The 20,299-nt window shown below is 47.2% G+C and overlaps 1 protein-coding gene across 1 annotated transcript; it reads left to right on the top strand.

Annotated features, from left to right (window-relative positions):
* Positions 1-309: 309 nt before the first annotated feature.
* Positions 310-17,195, top strand: INHA (inhibin subunit alpha). The gene is made up of 2 exons (XM_040358073.1): positions 310-1,021; positions 16,173-17,195. The coding sequence occupies exons 1-2, from the start codon at positions 736-738 to the stop codon at positions 17,063-17,065; spliced, it is 1,179 nt and encodes a 392-aa protein (XP_040214007.1). The 5' UTR covers positions 310-735; the 3' UTR covers positions 17,066-17,195.
* The last annotated feature ends 3,104 nt before the right edge of the window (positions 17,196-20,299 follow it).

Raw genomic sequence — 20,299 nt, 5'->3', positions numbered from 1 at the left:
CTCCATTGTAGGGGCCCCAGAGCATTACTTTGCCCAGGGGCCCATGATGCTATTAAGACGGCCCTGTTCCCCACTGAGCTGCTGCTGTCCTACCCAAGAGCACCATAAAAAGCCTGCTGAATCTAGCAGCAATGAACTAGGTATAAAGGGAAATGCTATATTTCTTCAATAGCATTATAGCCAATCTATTTTACTTGTCGCCCGGAGTTGCTCTTTAATGACACTGCAGATCTTATGAGTCTCAAGGCCTTTCCTGAGTGAGGAGGGCTGTTCCCGTGTGAAATGACGGGTCAGCCTGGCCTGATCGCAGTTTTATCCCTGGGCCAAACAATACATTCCAAGCTGAAGATAATATTGTGTGTGCGCCCATCTTCTCCTGGCTGCCAGCTTTGATAATACACTGGAGAATCGGCAAGAAGGCACTGCCTGGGACATCCAGAGCCAACACAGCCAAAAAGAAACTAAGAAAACGTTCTATACTACGGGAAGAGTCCAGAGAGGTGATATACATTAGGGAGAAGTCACGTGTGCGTGGAAAAGTGGAGAAACTACGACAAGATCTCTAGAAGAGCCAAATCAAAGAGACTTGCAACAAAGTTGCATTTGTGGAAGAGAAGGTCAGAACCCAAAGGAGGAAGGACTGCCAGAAAACCACAGAGCCTGGGAGACCGAGAACTGAGAGGACCCCAGTGATCGATAGAGGTGGGATACATTTCCAGTGGACATCACACCACCATGTCTACTACATTGGTCCTTCTCCTGTTTTTGGTCCCATTGTGTGTTAGGATGGGGCAGAGCTGTGAGATTCCAGATGGCGACCGCACATTCATCCTGGACAAGGTGAAGACACAAATTATGGAGGCGCTGGGATCCCCGCCGGTTTCTGCCTTGTCTCAAGAGTCACCGGACAAGCCTCAAATACCTACCAGAGTGGCAAAGAGGATCCTACGGAAAAGGAGCAGCCAAAAAAGTTCTGCTGTCATTGAGGACACTTCTCAGGTCATCCTGTTCCCCTCTTCAGGTTGGTAGATGGGATATCAGCATGGGAAAAAAAGCCCTGTGTGTATGTATACTGTATGTGTGTGTGTGTGTATACTGTGTGGCCCCATAATCTATTGCCTGGGGGCCCCATAATCTCATATTGCCCAGGGGCCCCATAATCTCCTATTGCTCAGGGGCCCCATAATCTCCTATTGCCCGGGGGCCCTATGAGTTGTCAACTCATGGGGCCCCCGGGCAATAGGAGATTATGGGGCCCCTGGGCAATAGGAGATTATGGGCAGCAGAACACCCCCTCCCCCCGCTTCTCAACTTTAATGTGACATGTCACTGTCGGCAGTGCGCCCCCCCCAATGTCATTTTGCTTAGGGCCCCAGGGAGGTCAGGATCGGCACTGATCTAGGCTTACCTGTAGTTGAAAGTGTGTTGTAAGGGTTTACAACCACTTTAATGGCTAATTTACAATAGAGTTAGCCCTCTAAAGTGTGATCTGAGTTGGATCACTTTTCATAGGGTGTTTGATATGCAATGAGGAGGTATTATGTTGCCTCCTCACTGCTTATTTTAACCTCCAAAGTCCCCACCACCACGCTACAACTTTCTGCATTGTGGGCAATGGTGGCGTGGCCTCAGTTACTTGAATGGGCCGGGTTCAGCGGGTGGTACTGCCCACCCGCTGTCAACTCATGGGGCCCCCGGGCAATAGGAGATTATGGGGCCCCCGAGCAATAGGAGATTATGGGGCCCCTGGGCAATAGGAGATTATGGGGCCCCCAGGCAATAGATTATGGGGCCACACAGTATACACACACACACATACAGTATACATACACACAGCGCATTTTTTCAGCAGGAACGTGGGGGAACACAGTTCCGGCACCTCCAGCATTAAATGTCTCCAATGTCTATTGATGCTGGGGGATCTACTGTATTTTTGCAGAGGGGTCTATTGTTGCCAGTGGGGGATCTATTGTTGTTGGGGGGGGGAATTATTGCTGAAAGGGATCGACTGTTGAGGGAGGGGTCTATTGTTGCTGGCTGCTGGAGGGTCTATTCATCCTGGAGGTTGGGGGTCTATTGTTGCTGGCTGCTGGATGGTCTAGTCATCCTGGATGTTGGGGTCTATTGTTGTGGAGGGTCTATTGGGGAGGGGGGGGTCTATTGTTGCTTAGCACCAAAAAATGATACTTGGCTTTGTATTCCCTAAAAGGGGCGGTACTGGGAGGTGGGTAGGGGTGAAACCAAGGAACAGTGCTCAGAGGTGGGTAGGGGGCGGAGACAAGGGGTGACTCGAAATGGGTAAATTCCTGAACCCATTCTCTGAGAAAAAAAGCCCTGCATACACAGTAAACACACACAGACACACAATACACACACACAGTATACATACACACGGATAGCTAGATTCATATAGAGCGCCGCAACTTTAAGGCGGCGTAGCGTATCGTATTTACACTACGCCGCCTTAAGTCAGAGAGGCAAGTACTGTATTCACAAAGTACTTGCCTCCTAACTTACGGCGGCGTAGCGTAAATAGGGCCGGCGTAAGCGCGCCTAATTCAAATTAGGATGAGGGGGCGTGTTTTATGTTAATGTGGTGTGACCTGACGTGATTGACGTTTTTTACGAACGGCGGATGCGCCGTCCGTGTACATATCCCAGTGTGCATTGCGCCAAAGTACGCCGCAAGGACGTATTGGTTTCGACGTGACTGTAAATTAAGTCCAGCCCTATTCACGGTCGACTTACGCAAACGACGTAAAATTTTCAAATTTTGACGCGGGAACGACGGCCATACTTAACATTGACTAGGCCAGCTATTTGATGGAATAACTTTACGCCTGAAAACGCCTTACGTAAACGGCGTATCTTTTCTGCGACGGGCGCACGTAAGTTTGTGAATAGGCGTTTACATATTCTACGCCAAACTCAACCGAAGCGCCACCTAGCGGCCAGCCTAAATATTGCACCCTAAGATACGACGGCACAGGCTGTCGTATCTTAGATAGGTTTAAGTGTATCTCAGTTTGAGAATACACTTAAACTTAGGACAGTGCAGATTCCGAGTTAGGTCGGCGTATCTACTGATACGCCGGCCTAACTCTCTCTGAATCCACCTAAGAATACACATACACACACTGAAAAGGTACTGGAGAGGCGGGGCAGCTATAATCTTGGGATTTTTTAAAAACACAGATTTTTACATACTGTCCCTGGTTTTACTGAGTCTGGCCACCCTGATGGGGCCCCCTAGTGGCAGTGCCCGGGTGCCCGAATGGTCAGTCTGCCCCTGGATATCAGAGCATGCTTTAGGGCTCATTTACACTTGTGGTTGGGGGCAGTAAAAACATGCAGTTCAGACACGTTTTTATGACTCCCAATTGCTCCCCTGAAAGGGGGTGTACACATGTCATGATCATGGGCGTCCGCTCCATAGGGCAAGGGGGAGCAAATGACCCCCCCTGGAAAATCAAGAAGGTGTTGAAGAGCTGAATTATCTCAAGAGCTATTTCACACTGCCAGCTGGCCGCGTTATCGGTAAAGCGCCGCTAAAAAGTGGCATTTTACCATCGTTTTAGCTGCGCTATTCGGTCGTTGGCGGGCACTTTTAACCACCGCTAGTGTTTGAAAAAAAAAATTGAATGCGACTGTATCACCGCTACCAAAGTGCCCCCCCCCCCCTGAAAAGATTTCAGCGGATGCCCATGGTCATGACCCTTCTGTTTAATACACACGATGAGAAAATCTGATGGAAAAAAAACACATTTGGAGTGATCGTCCAATAATCTGATTGTTAGTACACAGCTTTCAAGAAACGATCACGACAGTTCATGCAAAAATATCCAAAGGGACAAGCACAAATTTTTTTTTATTGTAATTGGTACAGTATTTGTATGAAAAAAATTGAGTGACCAAACCGCACATGCTCAGAAAAGAAAGAATATATTACATCACTTGCCAAGTTGTATTCTGTCACTTGAGAATTTTCGTAGCTTTAGTAACCTCTTCCTTTTCTTTATGACAATAGCATGCCAACAAAAAACAGACAATCATTCTGCGATTATCTCATCGTGTGTATGAGGCTTTAGCTTTGCGGCTGCAGCAAGAATTGAACCCCTTGTTGCATTTGGTGGGCAGTACCACCCGCTGAACCCGGCCCATTCAAGTAACTGAGGCCACGCCACAATTGCCCACAATGCAGAAAGTTGTAGCGTGGTGGTGGGGACTTTGAGGGTTAAAATACGCAGTGAGGAGGCAACATAATACCTCCTCACTGCCTATCAAACACCCTATGAAAAGTGATCCAACTCAGATCACACTTTAGAGGGCTAACACTATTGTAAATTAGCCATTAAAGTGGTTGTAAACCCTTACAACACACTTTCCACTACAGGTAAGCCTAGATCAGTGCCGATCCTGACCTCCCTGGGGCCCATGTCACATTAACCACTTAAGGACCGGACCAATATGCTGCTACATGACCCAAGGGGTTTTTACAATTCGGCACTGCGTCGCTTTAACTGACAATTGCGCGGTCGTGCGACGCGGCTCCCAAACAAAAGTGGCGTCCTTTTTCCCCCACAAATAGAGCTTTCTTTTGGTGGTATTTGATCACCTCTGCGGTTTTTATTTTTTGCGCTTTAAACAAAAATAGAGCGACAATTTTGAAAAAAATGCAATATTTTTTACTTTTTGCTATAATAAATATCCCCCAAAAAACATATATAAAATTTTTTTTCCCTCAGTTTAGGCCGATACGTATTCTTCTACCTATTTTTGGTAAAAAAAATCGCAATAAGCGGGTATCGATTGGTTTGCGCAAAATTTATAGCATTTACAAAATAGGGGATAGTTTTATTGCATTTTTATTCATTATTTTTTTTTACTACTAATGGCGGCGATCAGCGATTTTTTTTCGTGACTGCGACATTATGGCGGACACTTCGGACAATTTTGACACATTTTTGGGACCATTGTCATTTTCACAGCAAAAAATGCATTTAAATTGCATTGTTTATTGTGAAAATGACAGTTGCAGTTTGGGAGTTAACCACAGGGGGCGCTGTAGGAGTTATGTTTCACCTAGTGTGTGTTTACAACTGTAGGGGGGTGTGGCTGTAGGAATGACGTCATCGATCGAGTCTCCCTATAAAAGGGATCACTCGATCGATGCAGCGCCACAGTGAAGCACGGGGAAGCCGTGTTTACATACGGCTCTCCCCGTTCTTCAGCTCCGGGGAGCGATCGCGACGGAGCGGCTATAAACGAATAGCCGCGCCGTCGTCCTGGATCGCTCCCCGTGGGAATCTGCCCGCCGCATGTAGCGGGGGGGGGGTCCCGATCGGACCCCCGACCCACGTCAAGCAGAGCACGTACATGTGCCTGTCCGTGCCATTCTGCTGACGTATATTTACATGAGGAGGTCGGGAAGGGGTTAAAGATTAAAGTTGAGAAGCGGGGGGAGGGGGTGTTCTGCTGTCGGAAATTACATCTTACATTAAAGTGAGAAGCGGGGGGTGCTGACTTCTTACCTCTTCTGCCATGCAGCCAATGAGTTGAGAAGCGGGGTGAGGGGCTGAAAATGACTTCATACCAGGCGGGGCCTCTAGTAATTTGGGGGGCCCTCCGCAGATTAAGGCTTACCTGTAGGTGCTAGAAATATCTCCTGAACCTACATGGTTTAGGAGATAATTACTATTGCCCGAATGAGGATTTCTTCTGCGCATGCTCCGATGTATGCGGCGCATGCGCACTTTAGAAAGGTCATGCCGTGCCGTTTCCAGTAAAGGTCATGCCCTGACTGGTGGCTCCTGCGACCCCCGGAAGGAAGATGGACGCTTCGTGGAGGCGAGGAAATCTGGGACATCGCAGGCTTCGGTTTCAGTTAACCACTTAAGGACCGCCTAACGCCGGCCCACCTTTACTGTCGGTGTTTCAGGGTCTACGGGGGTTCCCTGAACCCTTCATTCACTCTAACGCCGATATACGTCGGCAGAATGGCATGGCTGGGCACAAGCACGTACAGGTACGTTGCCCTTTAAGTGTCCAGCCGTGGGTCACGCACCATATGCCGGTGGCGCGCTCGCGACCCGGTCCAAAGCTCCGTGACCACGCCCAAGGGACCTGTGGACCCGATCGCCATCGGTGTCCTGCAATCGGGAGCTGAAGAACGGGCAGAGGTGAGTGTAAACACACCTTCCCCGTTCTTCTCTGTGGCAGTGTCACTGATCGTCTGTCCCCCACGCCCCCCTACAGTAAGAATCACTCCCTTAGGGCAAACTTAACCCCTTAGAGCCCCCTAGTGGTTAACCCCTTCACTGCCATTGTCATTTTCACAGTAATCAATGCATTTTTAAAGCACTTTTCGCTGTGAAAATGATAACGGTCTCAAAAATGTGTCAAAAGTGTCCGATGTGTCCGCCATAATGTCGCAGTCATGAAAAAAAATACTAGTAAAAAAAAAAATGATTACAGTTTTTCTCTATTGTTTTGGCTCATTTCTTGAAACAGAAATTACATTCTCAAAACTCTAATGCCGCATACACACCATCACTTTATGTGATGAAAAAAAACGACACTTTCTGTGAAGTAAAAAATGACGTTTTTGAAACTTCAATTTTCAAAGACGAAGTTGCCTACACACCATCGTTTTTCTCACAATGTTCTTGCAAAGTGAGGTTACGTTCCACCACGTTTTACCATTGAAGTTGCTTCTGGGCATTCGTGGATGAAAAAACGTCTTACAAAACGACGTTTTTTGCTACACACGGTCAATTTCTGTGAAGTAAAAAGTGCACTTTTGAAAAACGACACATAAAATTGAAGCATGCTTCAATTTTTTTTGGTCGTTTTTTACAAGACATAAAACAACGTTTTCCCCCACACACAGTCAATTAAAGTGACGTTTTTAAAAACGTCATTTTTTTTCATCACATAAAGTGATGGTGTGTACGGGGCATCAGATCATTTGGCATAACAGTCTTACAGTTCAGCACAACACTATAACTCATGTGCAAAAGCTCATATCTCTCCCAAAACTGTTCACTCTTGCTTCAAAACCATATTCATTTCCCATATAAAGAGTCAATGCCCTCAAAATGGCAAAGATTCTTCTCAATTGCTTTGGCTCATTTCTTGATACAGACCGGACGTTCTCAGCTCTCTTGGTACTTTTGCCAAAATAACCTGGATGGTTCGGCACAACACCATGGTTCACCTTCAAAAGTTCATATCTTTCCCAAAACAGTTTACTCATGTGTCAAAACTAAATTTCTTTCTCATTCAAATAGTCAGTGCCCCCAAAATGCTTCACCCCTTTGGCATTGTGTAAGCACCGCAAGTCAAAATGTTTAGATGTTTTGTCTCTATGGCAGAGGACCATTGAAATATCCCTCATGTCCACCTTTCAGTCTTAGCCCAGTCCTTCATTGACAATGGTTACTGTACAGTTTTTGTCTAGCTAATTGAATACAATTGTGTATAAAACTGAAAAAAAAGAAAAGATTTTAGGGTAAGAGTCGCCTCCAAGGTTTGACATCACACACTGCACTCATACTGCCAAGGAAAAATTACTTTACAGTATTGTAACCATTATCATTCACACACAAAGTACCATATTTATCGGCGTATATCGCGCACTATTTTGCCCTGAAAATCAGGGCAAAATCGTGGGTGCGCGGTATACGCCAATACCCACTTTCCCGCCACGAGTTTGAATACTGCGCCGGCATATACCGAACGCAGTACACTCGTGTATCTTCGGGCAGTCTCGGCGCCTCTCGCGCTGACGTCCTGAGCGTACAGGACGTCAGCGCGAGAGTTGCCGAGCCTGCCCGACGATACACGAGTGTACTGCGCTCGGTATATGTCGGCGCAGTATTCAAACTCTGTGCGGGGAGGACGCGAGGACGCCGCAGAAGGACGCCGGACCCGACGAAGAGGACACCCGAAGCTGCAGACGGCCGCCGGACCCGACGAGGCCGCCGATGGACGCCGCGCAAGACACCAAAACCGTAAGTAAAAAAAAAAACGTTTTTTCCACAGGATTCGGGGCAACTTTAGGGGTGCGCGGTATACGCGGGAGCGCGTTATATCGCGATAAATACGGTAACTTCCATACTTCAGAGTAAAAATAAAATGTATACAGCATAATATATACGGAAATATAAATGCACAAACATGAAACAAGGAAAATTACATTTAGCCTACAATGCTGTAAATAAAGCTGGAGTTTTACAACTACTGTAACATCTCTTTACTGGTCGCTGTCCTCACCCTCCCTCTCCTGTCCACCATCCTCACCCTCCTGCCCATCCACACGCTGCTGTCTGTCTGGCCACAGATTTTCGTCAACATCACAGCGTATATTCTCCCTTGCGATGCAACGAGGGAAGAAACGGTGTGCATGTTGCAACCATCCCCTACACTGATCTCCTGTAATATCCTCCCTTGTGATGCAACGAGGGAAGAAACAGCGTGCATGTCCCAACCATCCCCTACACTGATCTCCTGTAATATCCTCACAGGCAGCGTCCATTGGATCAGGGACCTCTGATCTTGAGCCCGATGCTCATACACTCTCCACATCCAAGCAGAGAAAAACTCCTCAATAGTATTGAGGAAAGGAGAGTAAGGTGGTAGGAACACCATATCCATCCTTGGATGAGCAGTGAACCAGGCCCTGATAAGCGAGCCATGGTGAAAATTCACATTGTCCCATACAATTATATTTTGTGGTAGGTGAGGCCGTATGAGACCTCTCTCATTTTCAGGGATCAAATCCAAATGAAGGCGGTCCAAAAAGATCAGGAGCTTCTGTGTATTGTATGGGCCAAAACTGGGGATGTGAGTGGCCACACCATTCTCAGAAATGGCAGCACACATAGTTATATTGCCCCCTCGCTGGCCTGGGACATCCACCGTGGCCCGGTGGCCAATAAAATTACGGCCACGTCTTTGGCCCTTGGCCAGGTTGAAGCCAGCCTCATCCACATACACGGGTATGCGAGAGGTCTCGTTTCCTTCCAGTGCCATTATTCTCTACAATAGAGTAAAAAAAGAAAACATCAAATCAGTCATACAGAAGAGTCATACACTAGAGTTACAGACAGCTACATAGGAATGTTCTATGTTCCACAAGTTCAATATACTATTGGCCAGTATTCCAGTGGTTCCAAACCTGGGGTACATGTTCTTCTCAGAATTGGGGACCCAGTCGAATACTGGGGCCCCGCCACAGCTTTAAATGTTCCGGGCCAACATGGTCCTGGAACCAGGAACACCGCGTGGCACGCGCACCCCTGTCTGGTAGGCCATCTCGCCGGGGGGCCGTGATGTGTGGTCACCCTAAAGGTGGGTGCCACCTCAGGAAAAGAACCCCGCCTCAATGGCGTCTGCTCCAGAAGTACCCTCCCCCAGCATGCCCCGCGAGATAAACTCCCTCCCGATTGGCTGCTGGCAAGAGGCACCCCAGCCTGGACTCCACTGTCCCCCCGGGGTGGTATGACACCCCAGCAACCACAGAATGGACCAGCAGCACAGCCCAGCTGAAACAGAGACCCTTTGTAAAATTGCAATCAGAATCAGAGTCAACTACACTCTGATTATCCCTTAACTTTTACAGTAATAGCACCGGTACTTGGAAGTACACAGGCGCTACATCTACAATATTTTTCATGTCATTGTTAGTATCCTACGTAACATCCCACTGAGGTAAGATACTGTAATACTGTAGGCCTATCACACACACTAAATCAGTGTTTCTCAATTCCAGTCCTCAGGCCCCCCCAACAGGTCAGGTTTTCAGGATTTCCATTATTTTGCACAGGTGATTTGATCAGTTTCACTGCCTTAGTAATCACCACAGCCTTTTCATCTGAGGGAAATCCTGAAAACCTGACCTGTTGGGGGGGCCTGAGGACTGGAATTGAGAAACACTGCACTAAATGAATATGTAAATGAATAAACATATTTGTTGCTCTATGCACAGTGTCCTGTCCTATACATTATATAATTCCATCATTGATTGTGAGGCCATGGTTGATGACATGGTCTATAATTGTGGCCGAATTTCATCAGGGACAGCATGGTGTCTTCGTGATCCTCGGCCTCTTCCCCCTATTCCACCACCACACACCCTTACTCCTCCTCCTCTTCTTCTTCATCGAGCAGACAGTTGCCATTGTTCATTTACTTGGCCAGATGACTCCATGTTCAGAAATTGTACTGCTCCCGCATGGTCAAGCTCTATATATACATGTTTGGCATGTATATGGACAGCACCTGTCAGGTACAGTAACTAAACATACTGTTTGATTGGTCATCTGAGACCAACTCCAACTCCTCCTTCGTTAGTCAAGTTCTAGTTGCACCCGACTGTCAATTGCTGTAATCATTTTATCAAATGTTCCAAGAGATTCATATATGGTATTCATGGTATTATGTTCCTGAATCATTTTGACAATTGAACAGACTATTGTGCATGTGATGACTTAAACAATGAAATTACGCTGACACATTTTGGAGAGAACGACCATTAGACTGAAGAAATGACAATCAGTTTAGATCAACAAGATCTATTCAATTGGAAATTGTGCTAAATGTAGGCTACTTGTACTAAATCATTTGAAAGATGTACTGAGAAAGTGAGACATGTACTGAGACATTTGCAATTTGATGAAATGAATGAGAAATGCCATTCAGTTGTGAACAATTGCGAAGTGGTTTGGAGATTTGTCCATGTTGTTTTGAGAATGTCATTTCTGTTTCAAGAAATGAGCCAAAACAATGGAGAAAAACTGTAAAAGAAGAAGCTAGTGTAGCTATAAAAACTCACCACTAGATGTCAGCATAATGCTAGCTCCAGTAGACAATGTGGTCTTCTACCTACAGTTACAGCTGCAGTGTCATGCTGAGATAGATATTATGGCCCGGATTCACATACATCGGCGCATATTTATGCCGCCGTAGCGTATCTTTTTTACGCTACGCCGACGCAGCGCAGAGAGACAAGGGGCCAGATTCAGAAAGATGCGCGCATCTTTCTGCTGGTGTAATGTATCTCCGATACGTTACGCCGCTCTAACTTTGGGCGCAAGTTCTGTATTTAGAAAGAACTTGCGCCCTTAGTTACAGCGGCGTAACGTATGTGTTGCGGCGTAAGGCCGCCTAATTCAAATGGGGATGTAGGGGGCGTGTTTTATTTAAATTGCAGTTGACCCCGCGTATTTGACGTTTGCGCATGCTCGAAAAATCCGCCGCAAAACGTCATTGCTTTCGACGTGAACGTAAATTACGTCCAGCCCTATTCGGGAACGACGGCCATACTTAACATTAGCTACGCCTCATATAGCAGGGGTAACTATACGGCGGAAAAAGCCAAACGTAAACGACGTAAAAAAATGCGCCGGCGGGACGTACGTTTCTGAATCGCCGTATCTACCTAATTTGCGTAAACATACGGAAGCGCCACCTAGCGGCCAGCCTGAAATTGCAGCCTAAGATACGACGGTGAATATGGGGAATAACTTTACGCCGGATGTACGACTTACGCAAACCGTCGGGCGCAAGTACGTTTGTGAATCGGCGTATATCTCCCTCATTTGCATATGTGCATAGAAAATGAATGGGAGCGCCAAATACGTCCAGCGTAAATATGCGCTCACTCTCCGCCGGCGTAGGCAAGTTACGTCGGTCAGATGAAGCCTATTTTTAGGCGTATCTTAGTTTGTGGGTCGGCGCATAGATATGACGGCGCACATTTGTACTTACGATGGCGTATCTTGAGATACGTCGGCGCCAGTGGTGTGTGAATCCGCTATATATCTGCTAAAGAGCTCAAATTAGTAACATTTGTATCAGAAACATCATGATGACATAACATTCTTGTCAATCCTGATTGCTTGCACTGATCCGGAGTTAGCATGCATATTAACCACTTCCTTACTGGGCACATATACCCCTTCCTGACCAGGTGAAATTTCAGCTTGTGGCACTGCGTCACTTTAACTGACAATTGCGCGGTCGTGCGACGTGGCTCCCAAACAAAATTGACGTCCTTTTTTCCCCACAAATAGAGCTTTCTTTTGGTGGTATTTGATAGCCTCTGCTGTTTTTATTTTTTGCGCTATAAACAAAAATAGAGCGACAATTTTGGAAAAAAAACAATATTTTTTACTTGTTGCTATAATAAATAGCCCAATTAAAAAAAAAAAAAAAAATTCTCAGTCTAGGCGATACGTATTCTTCTACATATTTTTGGGGGAAATTTTTTTTAAAAAAATCGCAAGAAGCGTCTGGTTTGCGCAAAAGTTATTGCGCTTACAAAATAGGGCACAGAATTATTATTATTATTATTATTTTTTTTTTTTTACAACTAATGGCGGCGATCAGCATTTTTTTTCGTGACTGCAACATTATGCGACATTATGGCGGACACATCGGACACTTTTGACACATTTTTGGCGTCATTCACATTTATACAGCGATCAGTGCTATAAATATGCACTAATTACTGTATAAATGTGACTGGCATTGAAGGGGGTGAGGAAGGGGTTAAATGTGTACCCTAAATTGTGTTCTAACTAGGTGGAGGGGGTGACTGGGGGAGGTGACCGATCTGTGTCCCTATGTACAAGGGACACAGTTCGGTCTCCTCTCTCCCCTGACAGGACATGGATCTCGGTGTTTACACACAGAGCTCCACGCCTTGTCCCTGTAGCCGCCGATCCCGAGTCCCTGGCGGACATCACGGCCGCCAGGCACTCGCATCGGCATCTCAGCGATGCGACGAGCACGCGCGCGCCGCCGTCGGTCGCGCACGCGCGCCCGCCCCACTGGATGCGCGCGCAGGCCGTCTTTTTACGGCCTGTTAGAGATTCAGAACCACCCCGCGGCCGTATAAAGTCGTACGGCCGTCGGGTAGTGGTTAACCAACCAAAGTGAAGTCAGAAACGATCCAACGATGCGGCCGGCTGGTTAAGGAGGTGATCAAAGACTAGATCATCTTTGATCACCTCTATGGCCGGGGGGAGATTTCCTGTGCGAGTTCCTGCACAGATGTCTATACAAATCGCACCCCAAAGTCACCAAAAGTACTACAGAAACTACTTTTTGGAATCGGTGCAGCGCTGCAAAGTTCGTGTTGCACCGATTCAGGCGGTTCCATTGCCGGCAATAACCATCAATTTGGCATGTGATTTGACAAGTACCTTTTTTTTCAGCGTATACCGCGCACTTTTTTGCCCTGAAAATCAGGGCAAAATCGTGGGTGCGCGATATATGCCGATACCCGCTTCCCGCGCTGTGTTCGAACCACTGCGCCGACATATACCGAGTGCAGTACACTCGGGTATAGTCTGGCAGGCTTGGCTCCTCTCGCGGTCACGTCCTGTGCGTCCTGTACGTCCTTTACGCGAGAGGAGCCGAGCCCGCCAGACTATGCCCGAGTGTACTGCGCTCGGTATATGTCGGCGCAGTGGTTCGAACACAGCGCGGGAAGCGGGGATCGAGCGTGGAGGACACAACGAAGGACGCCGGACCGGACGAGGCCGCCGATGGACGACAGGCAGGACGCGATGGACGACGGGCAGGACGCGATGGAAGACGTGCAAGACACCGACGAGGGGCATCCAAACTGTAAGTATTTTTTTTTTTTTTTTTTGCAGGAATTTTCCTTCAAGTTCGGGGGTGCGCGCTATACGCCGGGGTGCGTTATAGCCCGATAAATACGGTAAATGTTAGGTGAATGCGGAAAAAAATCAGGATGCCAAACTCGCCAGCAGGGTCGCTGTTTATGATTGAGAAAACTGTAAATTAGCCCCAAACATCGCAGATATTGGAGTGTATTGAATTCAGTGTAAAAAAAAATATAAAAGCGCTAAAAGCCGCGCATCGCGCATAATTATATGTGCAAATAATTACACCTGTGTGCTATTTACAGCGGTGAGGATCTATTTGTATTGTAAATTATATACCAGGACAGGGCTGGTTTAAAATTTAACAATATGTCACCTGACACAGAAAGTCCCTCTGAGGTTATATGGTAATTATTGGCGTTGGCGTGGTGTTCCACTTAGGATTCCAACCAGCAAACAGGCATGCAGGATGGATGGCAAGGGAGGGCAGTAAGCGTGCAACCCCCCCCCCCATACCAGACCATTCCACTCCACATGCCTTTTAGCGTTATGGGGGTACCTTAGAAGGGGGGCAGCAAGGCCTCCTTAACTTTGCAAAGCACCTTGTCCCAATGTTTCCCCCAAAAAGGAGCAGGAGGTAATAATGTTTTTGAAAAAAAACAATATTTTTTACTTTTTGCTATAATAAATATCACCAAAATATATATAAAAAAAAATTTTTTCTCAGTTTAGGACGATATGTATTCTTCTACATGTTTAAAAAAAAAAAAAAAAGCAATAGGCGTATATTTATTGGTTTGCGCAAAAGTTATAGCGTCTACAAAATAAGGGATAATTGTATTCATTGTCATTTATACAGCAATCAGTGCTATAAAAATGCAATGATCATGTGTAAATGACACTGTCAGGGAATGAGTTAAACAATAGGGAGCGATCAAGGGGTTAAGTTTGTCCCTAGGGTGATTCTAACTGTGGGGGGTGGGCTACATAGAACATTACAGAGATCACTGCTCCCAATGACAGGGAGCAGTAGATCTCTGCATGGGCGTCCGCTCCATAGGGCAAGGGGGGTCGTTTGCCCCCCCCCCCCCCCCCTGGAATCGCCAGGGAGAGCCAGGAGCAGGGCTGAACTGGCCCTGGGGCCGATTACAGGGCTCCCCTCAAGTTGTCCCTTATTTGTGCCTGTCCCTCTTCTGGAATCAAATCGTAAGTCCGAATCCGCGCCGTCATATATTTAAGCGTATGCTCAAATTGAGATACGCTTAAATGTTGCTAAGATACGACCGGCGTAAGTCTCCTACACCATCGTATCTTAGATGTCTATTTACTCTGGCCGCTAGGGGCGTGTACGCTGATTTTCGCCTAGAATATGTAAATCAGCAAGATACGCCTATTCACGAACGTACGCACGGCTGTCGCAGTAAAGATATGCAGTTTACGGAAGGCGTTTCCAGGCGTAAAGATAAACCACCAAAAAAATGGCGCAGCCAATGCTAAGTATGGACGTCAGACAGCCGTCAAACTTTTCACATTTTACGTTGTTTGCGTAACTCGTCCGTGAATGGGGCTGTTCACGTCGAAAGCATTGACTATTTGCGACGTGATTTGGAGCATGCGCACTGGGATACGTCCACGGACGGCGCATGCGCCGTTCGTTCGAATCGTCATTTACGCGAGGTCACGATTAATTTACATAAAACATGCCCACCTCTTCCACATTTGAATTAGGCGGGCTTACGCCGGCCAATTTACGCTACGCCGCCGCAACTTACGGAGCAAGTGCTTTGTGAATACTGCACTTGCCCATCTAAATTGCAGCGGCGTAGCGTAAATAACATACGCTACGCCCGCACAAAAGTTAAGCCGCCGTACGTGAGTCTAGCCCTTTGTGTTATGTATCACTTAAAGCGGAGTTCCAGCCACAATTTCACTTTTTAAATATAAATACCCCTGTAATACACAAGCTTAATGTATTCTAGTAAAGTTAGTCTGTAAACTAAGGTCCGTTTTGTTAGGTTGTTACAGCATTTAGACACTTTATAAAATAGAAATTGACTGGGGCCATCTTAAGTGTGGGCATCCTGAAGCCAGACTGTATGACTTCCTGGATTTCAGCCTTGCAGATCTGGCACATGCTCAGTGCTGCACAAGCAGTGTCAGATCAGGTTTCAGCACCTGTGCTGTCCAAGTAACATGATTCTTTGAGACTGGGGAGTGCACAGACTCCTGGAAAGTTACACCCACTACATTCCCAGGAGTCTGTGTGGTGTAGGTTAGGAAGCATTAAGCACCTAGGTGCAGGAAGTGGGAAGATTAACTATTCTGCCTAGCAACAACACTTTGAAGGCATCTAAAAAAAAAAAAAAAATTGTAAAGGACTAATGACATTTTTTTAAAACTACTGATGTAATGTTATATTTATGGGTGGAACTCCACTTTAAACCCAGTTTATATTGTTGTATAAAATTCTTCTTTAACGTAAAGGAAAGTCTATTAAGTAATGATCCGGAACTAAGTTGCATTCTTTTTTTTTTACAGATGTTCTTTGTGAGACTCCAGATGTTGAAGCTCTTAAAACTGGAGGTGGAAACACCTATACGTATATCTTCCGCCCTTCCAGTCACATCCTCAGTCGTAGAATCTCATCAGTGCAGTTCTGGTTTTATACTGAAAAATCCACAACGGACAAACCTACCTTGCACCAAACCATGCCCACTAGGGGGGCGCCAGAGCTCCGTTCAGCAGTTACTAATCAGTCTCTTTGCCATGGGCAGAAATTACCACCTGGCAACTCTCCAAATGGTGAAAGATCCAAGGCAGGTGACCCAGTTAGTAATGACAATAAAGAGAGGGACCTACAGGTGGACATCCAGGTGCTCTCCGAGGAAGAACCGGTCACTGTGGACACCACGAAGGTGCAGAAGATGGGGGACTGGACTGTTTTTTACCTGGCTCCAGCTTTCCACAGTTACTTGACTAGAAGTCTTTTTGTGTTGATGGTGCATTGTCCAAATTGTCCATGTTCAAACGAGCCCGAAAATACTCCCTTCGTTACATTTCATACTCTTCCAGCCCAACGTGGCCGCAGATCAACCATTCCATGGTCTCCGTCTGTTCTAGAGCTCCTACAGCGCCCTCCGGCTTTGGGAGCAGATAGCGCACAGTGTCATCGGGGTTCTATAAACATAACCTTTGAGGAACTTGGCTGGAACCAATGGATTGTGTACCCTGGTAGCTTCCAGTTTCACTATTGCCACGGCACCTGTTCACCTAGCCATGGCCTAAGTGCTGCCCTCCACTGGGGGAATTGTTGTGCCGCATTGCCCAGCACCATGAAGCCACTGAGAGTAACAACCACCACGGACGGAGGCTTCTCTTTTCGTTATGAAGTTGTCCCAAACCTGCTAACCCAAGATTGCGCCTGCAGTTAAAGGGTCAACCCACTCTGGTGGGCCTCCGACGGCAAGCAACCTGAATTCCCAACTCCTCCCACCCACCACAGCCATTAACCACTTCCATACCAGGCACTTACGCACCTTCCTGCCCAAACCAATTTTCAGCTTTCAGCGCTGTCGCAATTTGAATGACAATTGCGCGGTCGTGTTACACTGTACCCAAATGAAATTTTTATCATTTTGTTCCCACAAATAGAGCTTTCTTTTGGTGGTATTTGATCACCTCTGCGATTTTTATTTCTTGCGCAACAACTAAAAAAAGACCGAAATTTTGGGGGGGAATTTTTTTTTGTAAATAAGTACGTTTTCTTCTTCAATTATGGGCACCGATGAGGTGGCACTGATGGGCACCGCTGGTATTCTGCACTGATGGGAATTCATAGGTGGCACTGATGGGCACTCATAGGCAGCACTGATGGGCACTCATAGGCGGCACTGGGCACTCTTTGGCGGCACTGATGGGCACTCATGGGTGGCACTTATGGGTGGCACTGATGGGTACTTATGGGTGGCACTGATGGGCACTAAGAGGTGGCACTGATGGACACTGGGTGGCACTGATGGCATCATTTCAGCCAGTGCCCATGTTGCCATTTGTGGGCACTGATTGGCATCGATTGTGTTATTTTTTTTGCTCTACTGAGCACTGGGGGCACTCACTGGTGGTCCAATGTTGGCATCCACGGGGGGGCTGCGCTGATAAACAATCAGCACGAACCCCCCCTGTCAGGAGAGCTGCCGATCGGCTCTCCTCTACTCGCGTCTGTCAGACGCGAGTGAGGAAGAGCCGATCAACGGCTCTTCCTGTTTACATCGTGATCAGCCGTGGTTGGACACGGCTGATCACGTGGTAAAGAGCCTCCGCCGGAGGCGCTTTACCGAGATCGGAGATGCAGAGTGTCAGACTGACACCCCGCATCACCGATCGCCGCGCTGCAAACCGAGTCCCGATTTTTTTAAATACAGTGCTCATATTGCAAAACGCTTGTTAACTGCGTTACTCGCAATCCGAGCTTCCACTGTATCTAAATCCTCTTGGCTCAGTTGTTAAGCATGCAGTATATGTATTGAGTGGAGGATTGTGCAGTACATACAGTATAAAGAATGTACTTCTCTCAGCATACTTGTACCTGCAGGCGGTGCATTCCGTGTGCTGAGCAGCTCCTCCTCCAGGAGATGGAATTCACTCTTTGCTGCAGGCGACTTCACCGACATCAGTCCTTGTCACATACAGCATGCCGGGGCTCACTTGACTTGATTAATTGGAATTAATGATAAATCGGAAAGCCTGTAGTGGTCAGGTGAGCGTTACCTTTTCATTTCCTAATCAGCACTAGATAAATGACACTTGGTATCCTATTAGTTGCCATCGATAACAGTCCTAGACTTTGGCCCGGATTCAGTAACAATTGCGCTTTTTTTTTACGGAGGCGCAGGGCAACGTTTTTGCCCTGCGCCCCCGCAATTTTTTTGCGCTGCCCTCGATTCACCGAGCAGAAGCTCCGTAAATTGCGCGGGCGCGCCGGCAAAATGCCCGGCGTAAGCGCGCGCAATTTAAATGATCCCGTAGGGGGCGGGAATCATTTAAATTAGGCGCGTTACCGCGCCGATCATAGAGCGCATGCCCCGTTGGGAAACTTTCCCGACGTGCATTGCGGAAAAGGACGTCATTTGCTTCAAAGTTGCATTTGCTTCAAGATTCACTTACGCAAACTACGTAAATTTCAAATTTCGCGACGCGGGAACGACGGGTATACGCAACATTGGCTGCCCCTGCTAATAGCAGGGGCAGCCTTACGCAAAAACCGTCGTACGGAAACGACGTAAATTGCGTATGCAGGGCTCGCGCAACGTTGTGAATCGGTGTTAGTATGCAATTTGCATACTATACGCTGAGCACAAGGGGAACGCCACCTAGCGGCCATCGCAAGAATGCAGCCTAAGATATGCGGGCATAAGAGCCTTATGCCGCGCATATCTTAGGCTGCAGTCGGCGTAACGAGGTTCCTGAATCAGGAGCATTCGTTACGCCGGGGCAAGTAAGCAATTGCGCTGTGTAACTATGGTTACACAGGCGCAATTGCTTCTTGAATCCAGGCCTTTGGTCACAGACAGCCCTGCTTCAAGTGCACAGACTGGACTATGTGGGGTTCAGGTTAAAGACCCCCCCCCCCCCCCCCAATGGATTGCCTAAGGCCTCGTACACACGACAGAGTTTCTCGGCAGAATTCAGCGAGAAACTCGGTCAGAGCCGGATTCTGCCGAGAAACTCTGTCGTGTGTACACTTTCTGCCCGATGGAGCCGCCGAGGAACTCGTCGAGAAAATAGAGAACATGTTCTCCATTTTCTCGTTGTTCTATGGGAGAACTCGGCCCGCCGAGCTCCTCGGCGGCTTCAGGGCTGAACTCGCCGAGGAACTCGATGTGTTTGGCACGTCGAGTTCCTCGGCCGTGTGTACGAGGCCTTATATGTCTCTAAGCCCCCTTAACCAGATTTTCCAAATCATCATCGCCACCAGTCACAGTCCCATTGAGTATCAGCAGGACCCTAAAATATAATTAATTTGATTTTACTTTACATTTGAATACAGTACCTACAGGCCAGCTTAAAGCAAACATTAAGGATTTTGTCATCTCTAGTTCTATAAAAAACAAATCATAAATACATCCAAAACATGGAATAGGGGTCCAGCAGTGACGGCCACTCCAAAAGGGGGGCAGTCCCCCTATCCTCGCATCTGGCCCCCTAATCCACATGCGAGGCACCAGACACGAGGATAACAATGTTTTTTTTTTTGCAGCACATGATTGGAGCCTGAGGCTTTAATTGGCTTCACAAAAGGGTGGGCTCGGGGCGCAGAGCACTGCGCCCCAAGTCTACCCACTTATGTGACAATAGCGAATTAATATTCGCTATCGTCTTCCTGCTTCTCCTTCTGGCCAAGCATGAAGCAGGAGGAGCATGATTGGCTGAGAGAAAAAGCTATTGTATCAGCCAGTAATGGGGCTGGGGAGGATGTATGGAGATCCAGAAGATGGCCGCAGTCATCCGCTCTGCATCCGTCATCACCACCAAGAGCCCACATGAGTACCACCCACGGGGGGGGGGGGGGGGTGAGTGGGGTGGGTCGGATGTTTTTTTTTACATTGTGTATTTCTTATTTCTTCCAGATCTGTGCAGTAATCCATTGTGAGAATTGTATCTCTGTG

Source organism: Rana temporaria, chromosome 6 (genome assembly GCF_905171775.1).
Source record: "Rana temporaria chromosome 6, aRanTem1.1, whole genome shotgun sequence".
NCBI classification, from domain to species: Eukaryota; Metazoa; Chordata; class Amphibia; order Anura; family Ranidae; genus Rana; species Rana temporaria.
Note: the sequence above shows the minus strand (reverse complement) of the source record. Positions and strands in the feature narration are given on the sequence as shown.

What these genes read in the sequence shown, in the direction of transcription:
- INHA (XM_040358073.1), top strand. Translation starts at nt 736, where the DNA reads ATGTCTACTACATTGGTCCTTCTCCTGTTTTTGGTCCCATTGTGTGTT. An exon ending in CATCCTGTTCCCCTCTTCAG is followed by an intron (nt 1,022 to 16,172) that starts GTTGGTAGATGG and finishes TTTTTTTTACAG; the next exon opens with ATGTTCTTTGTGAGACTCCA.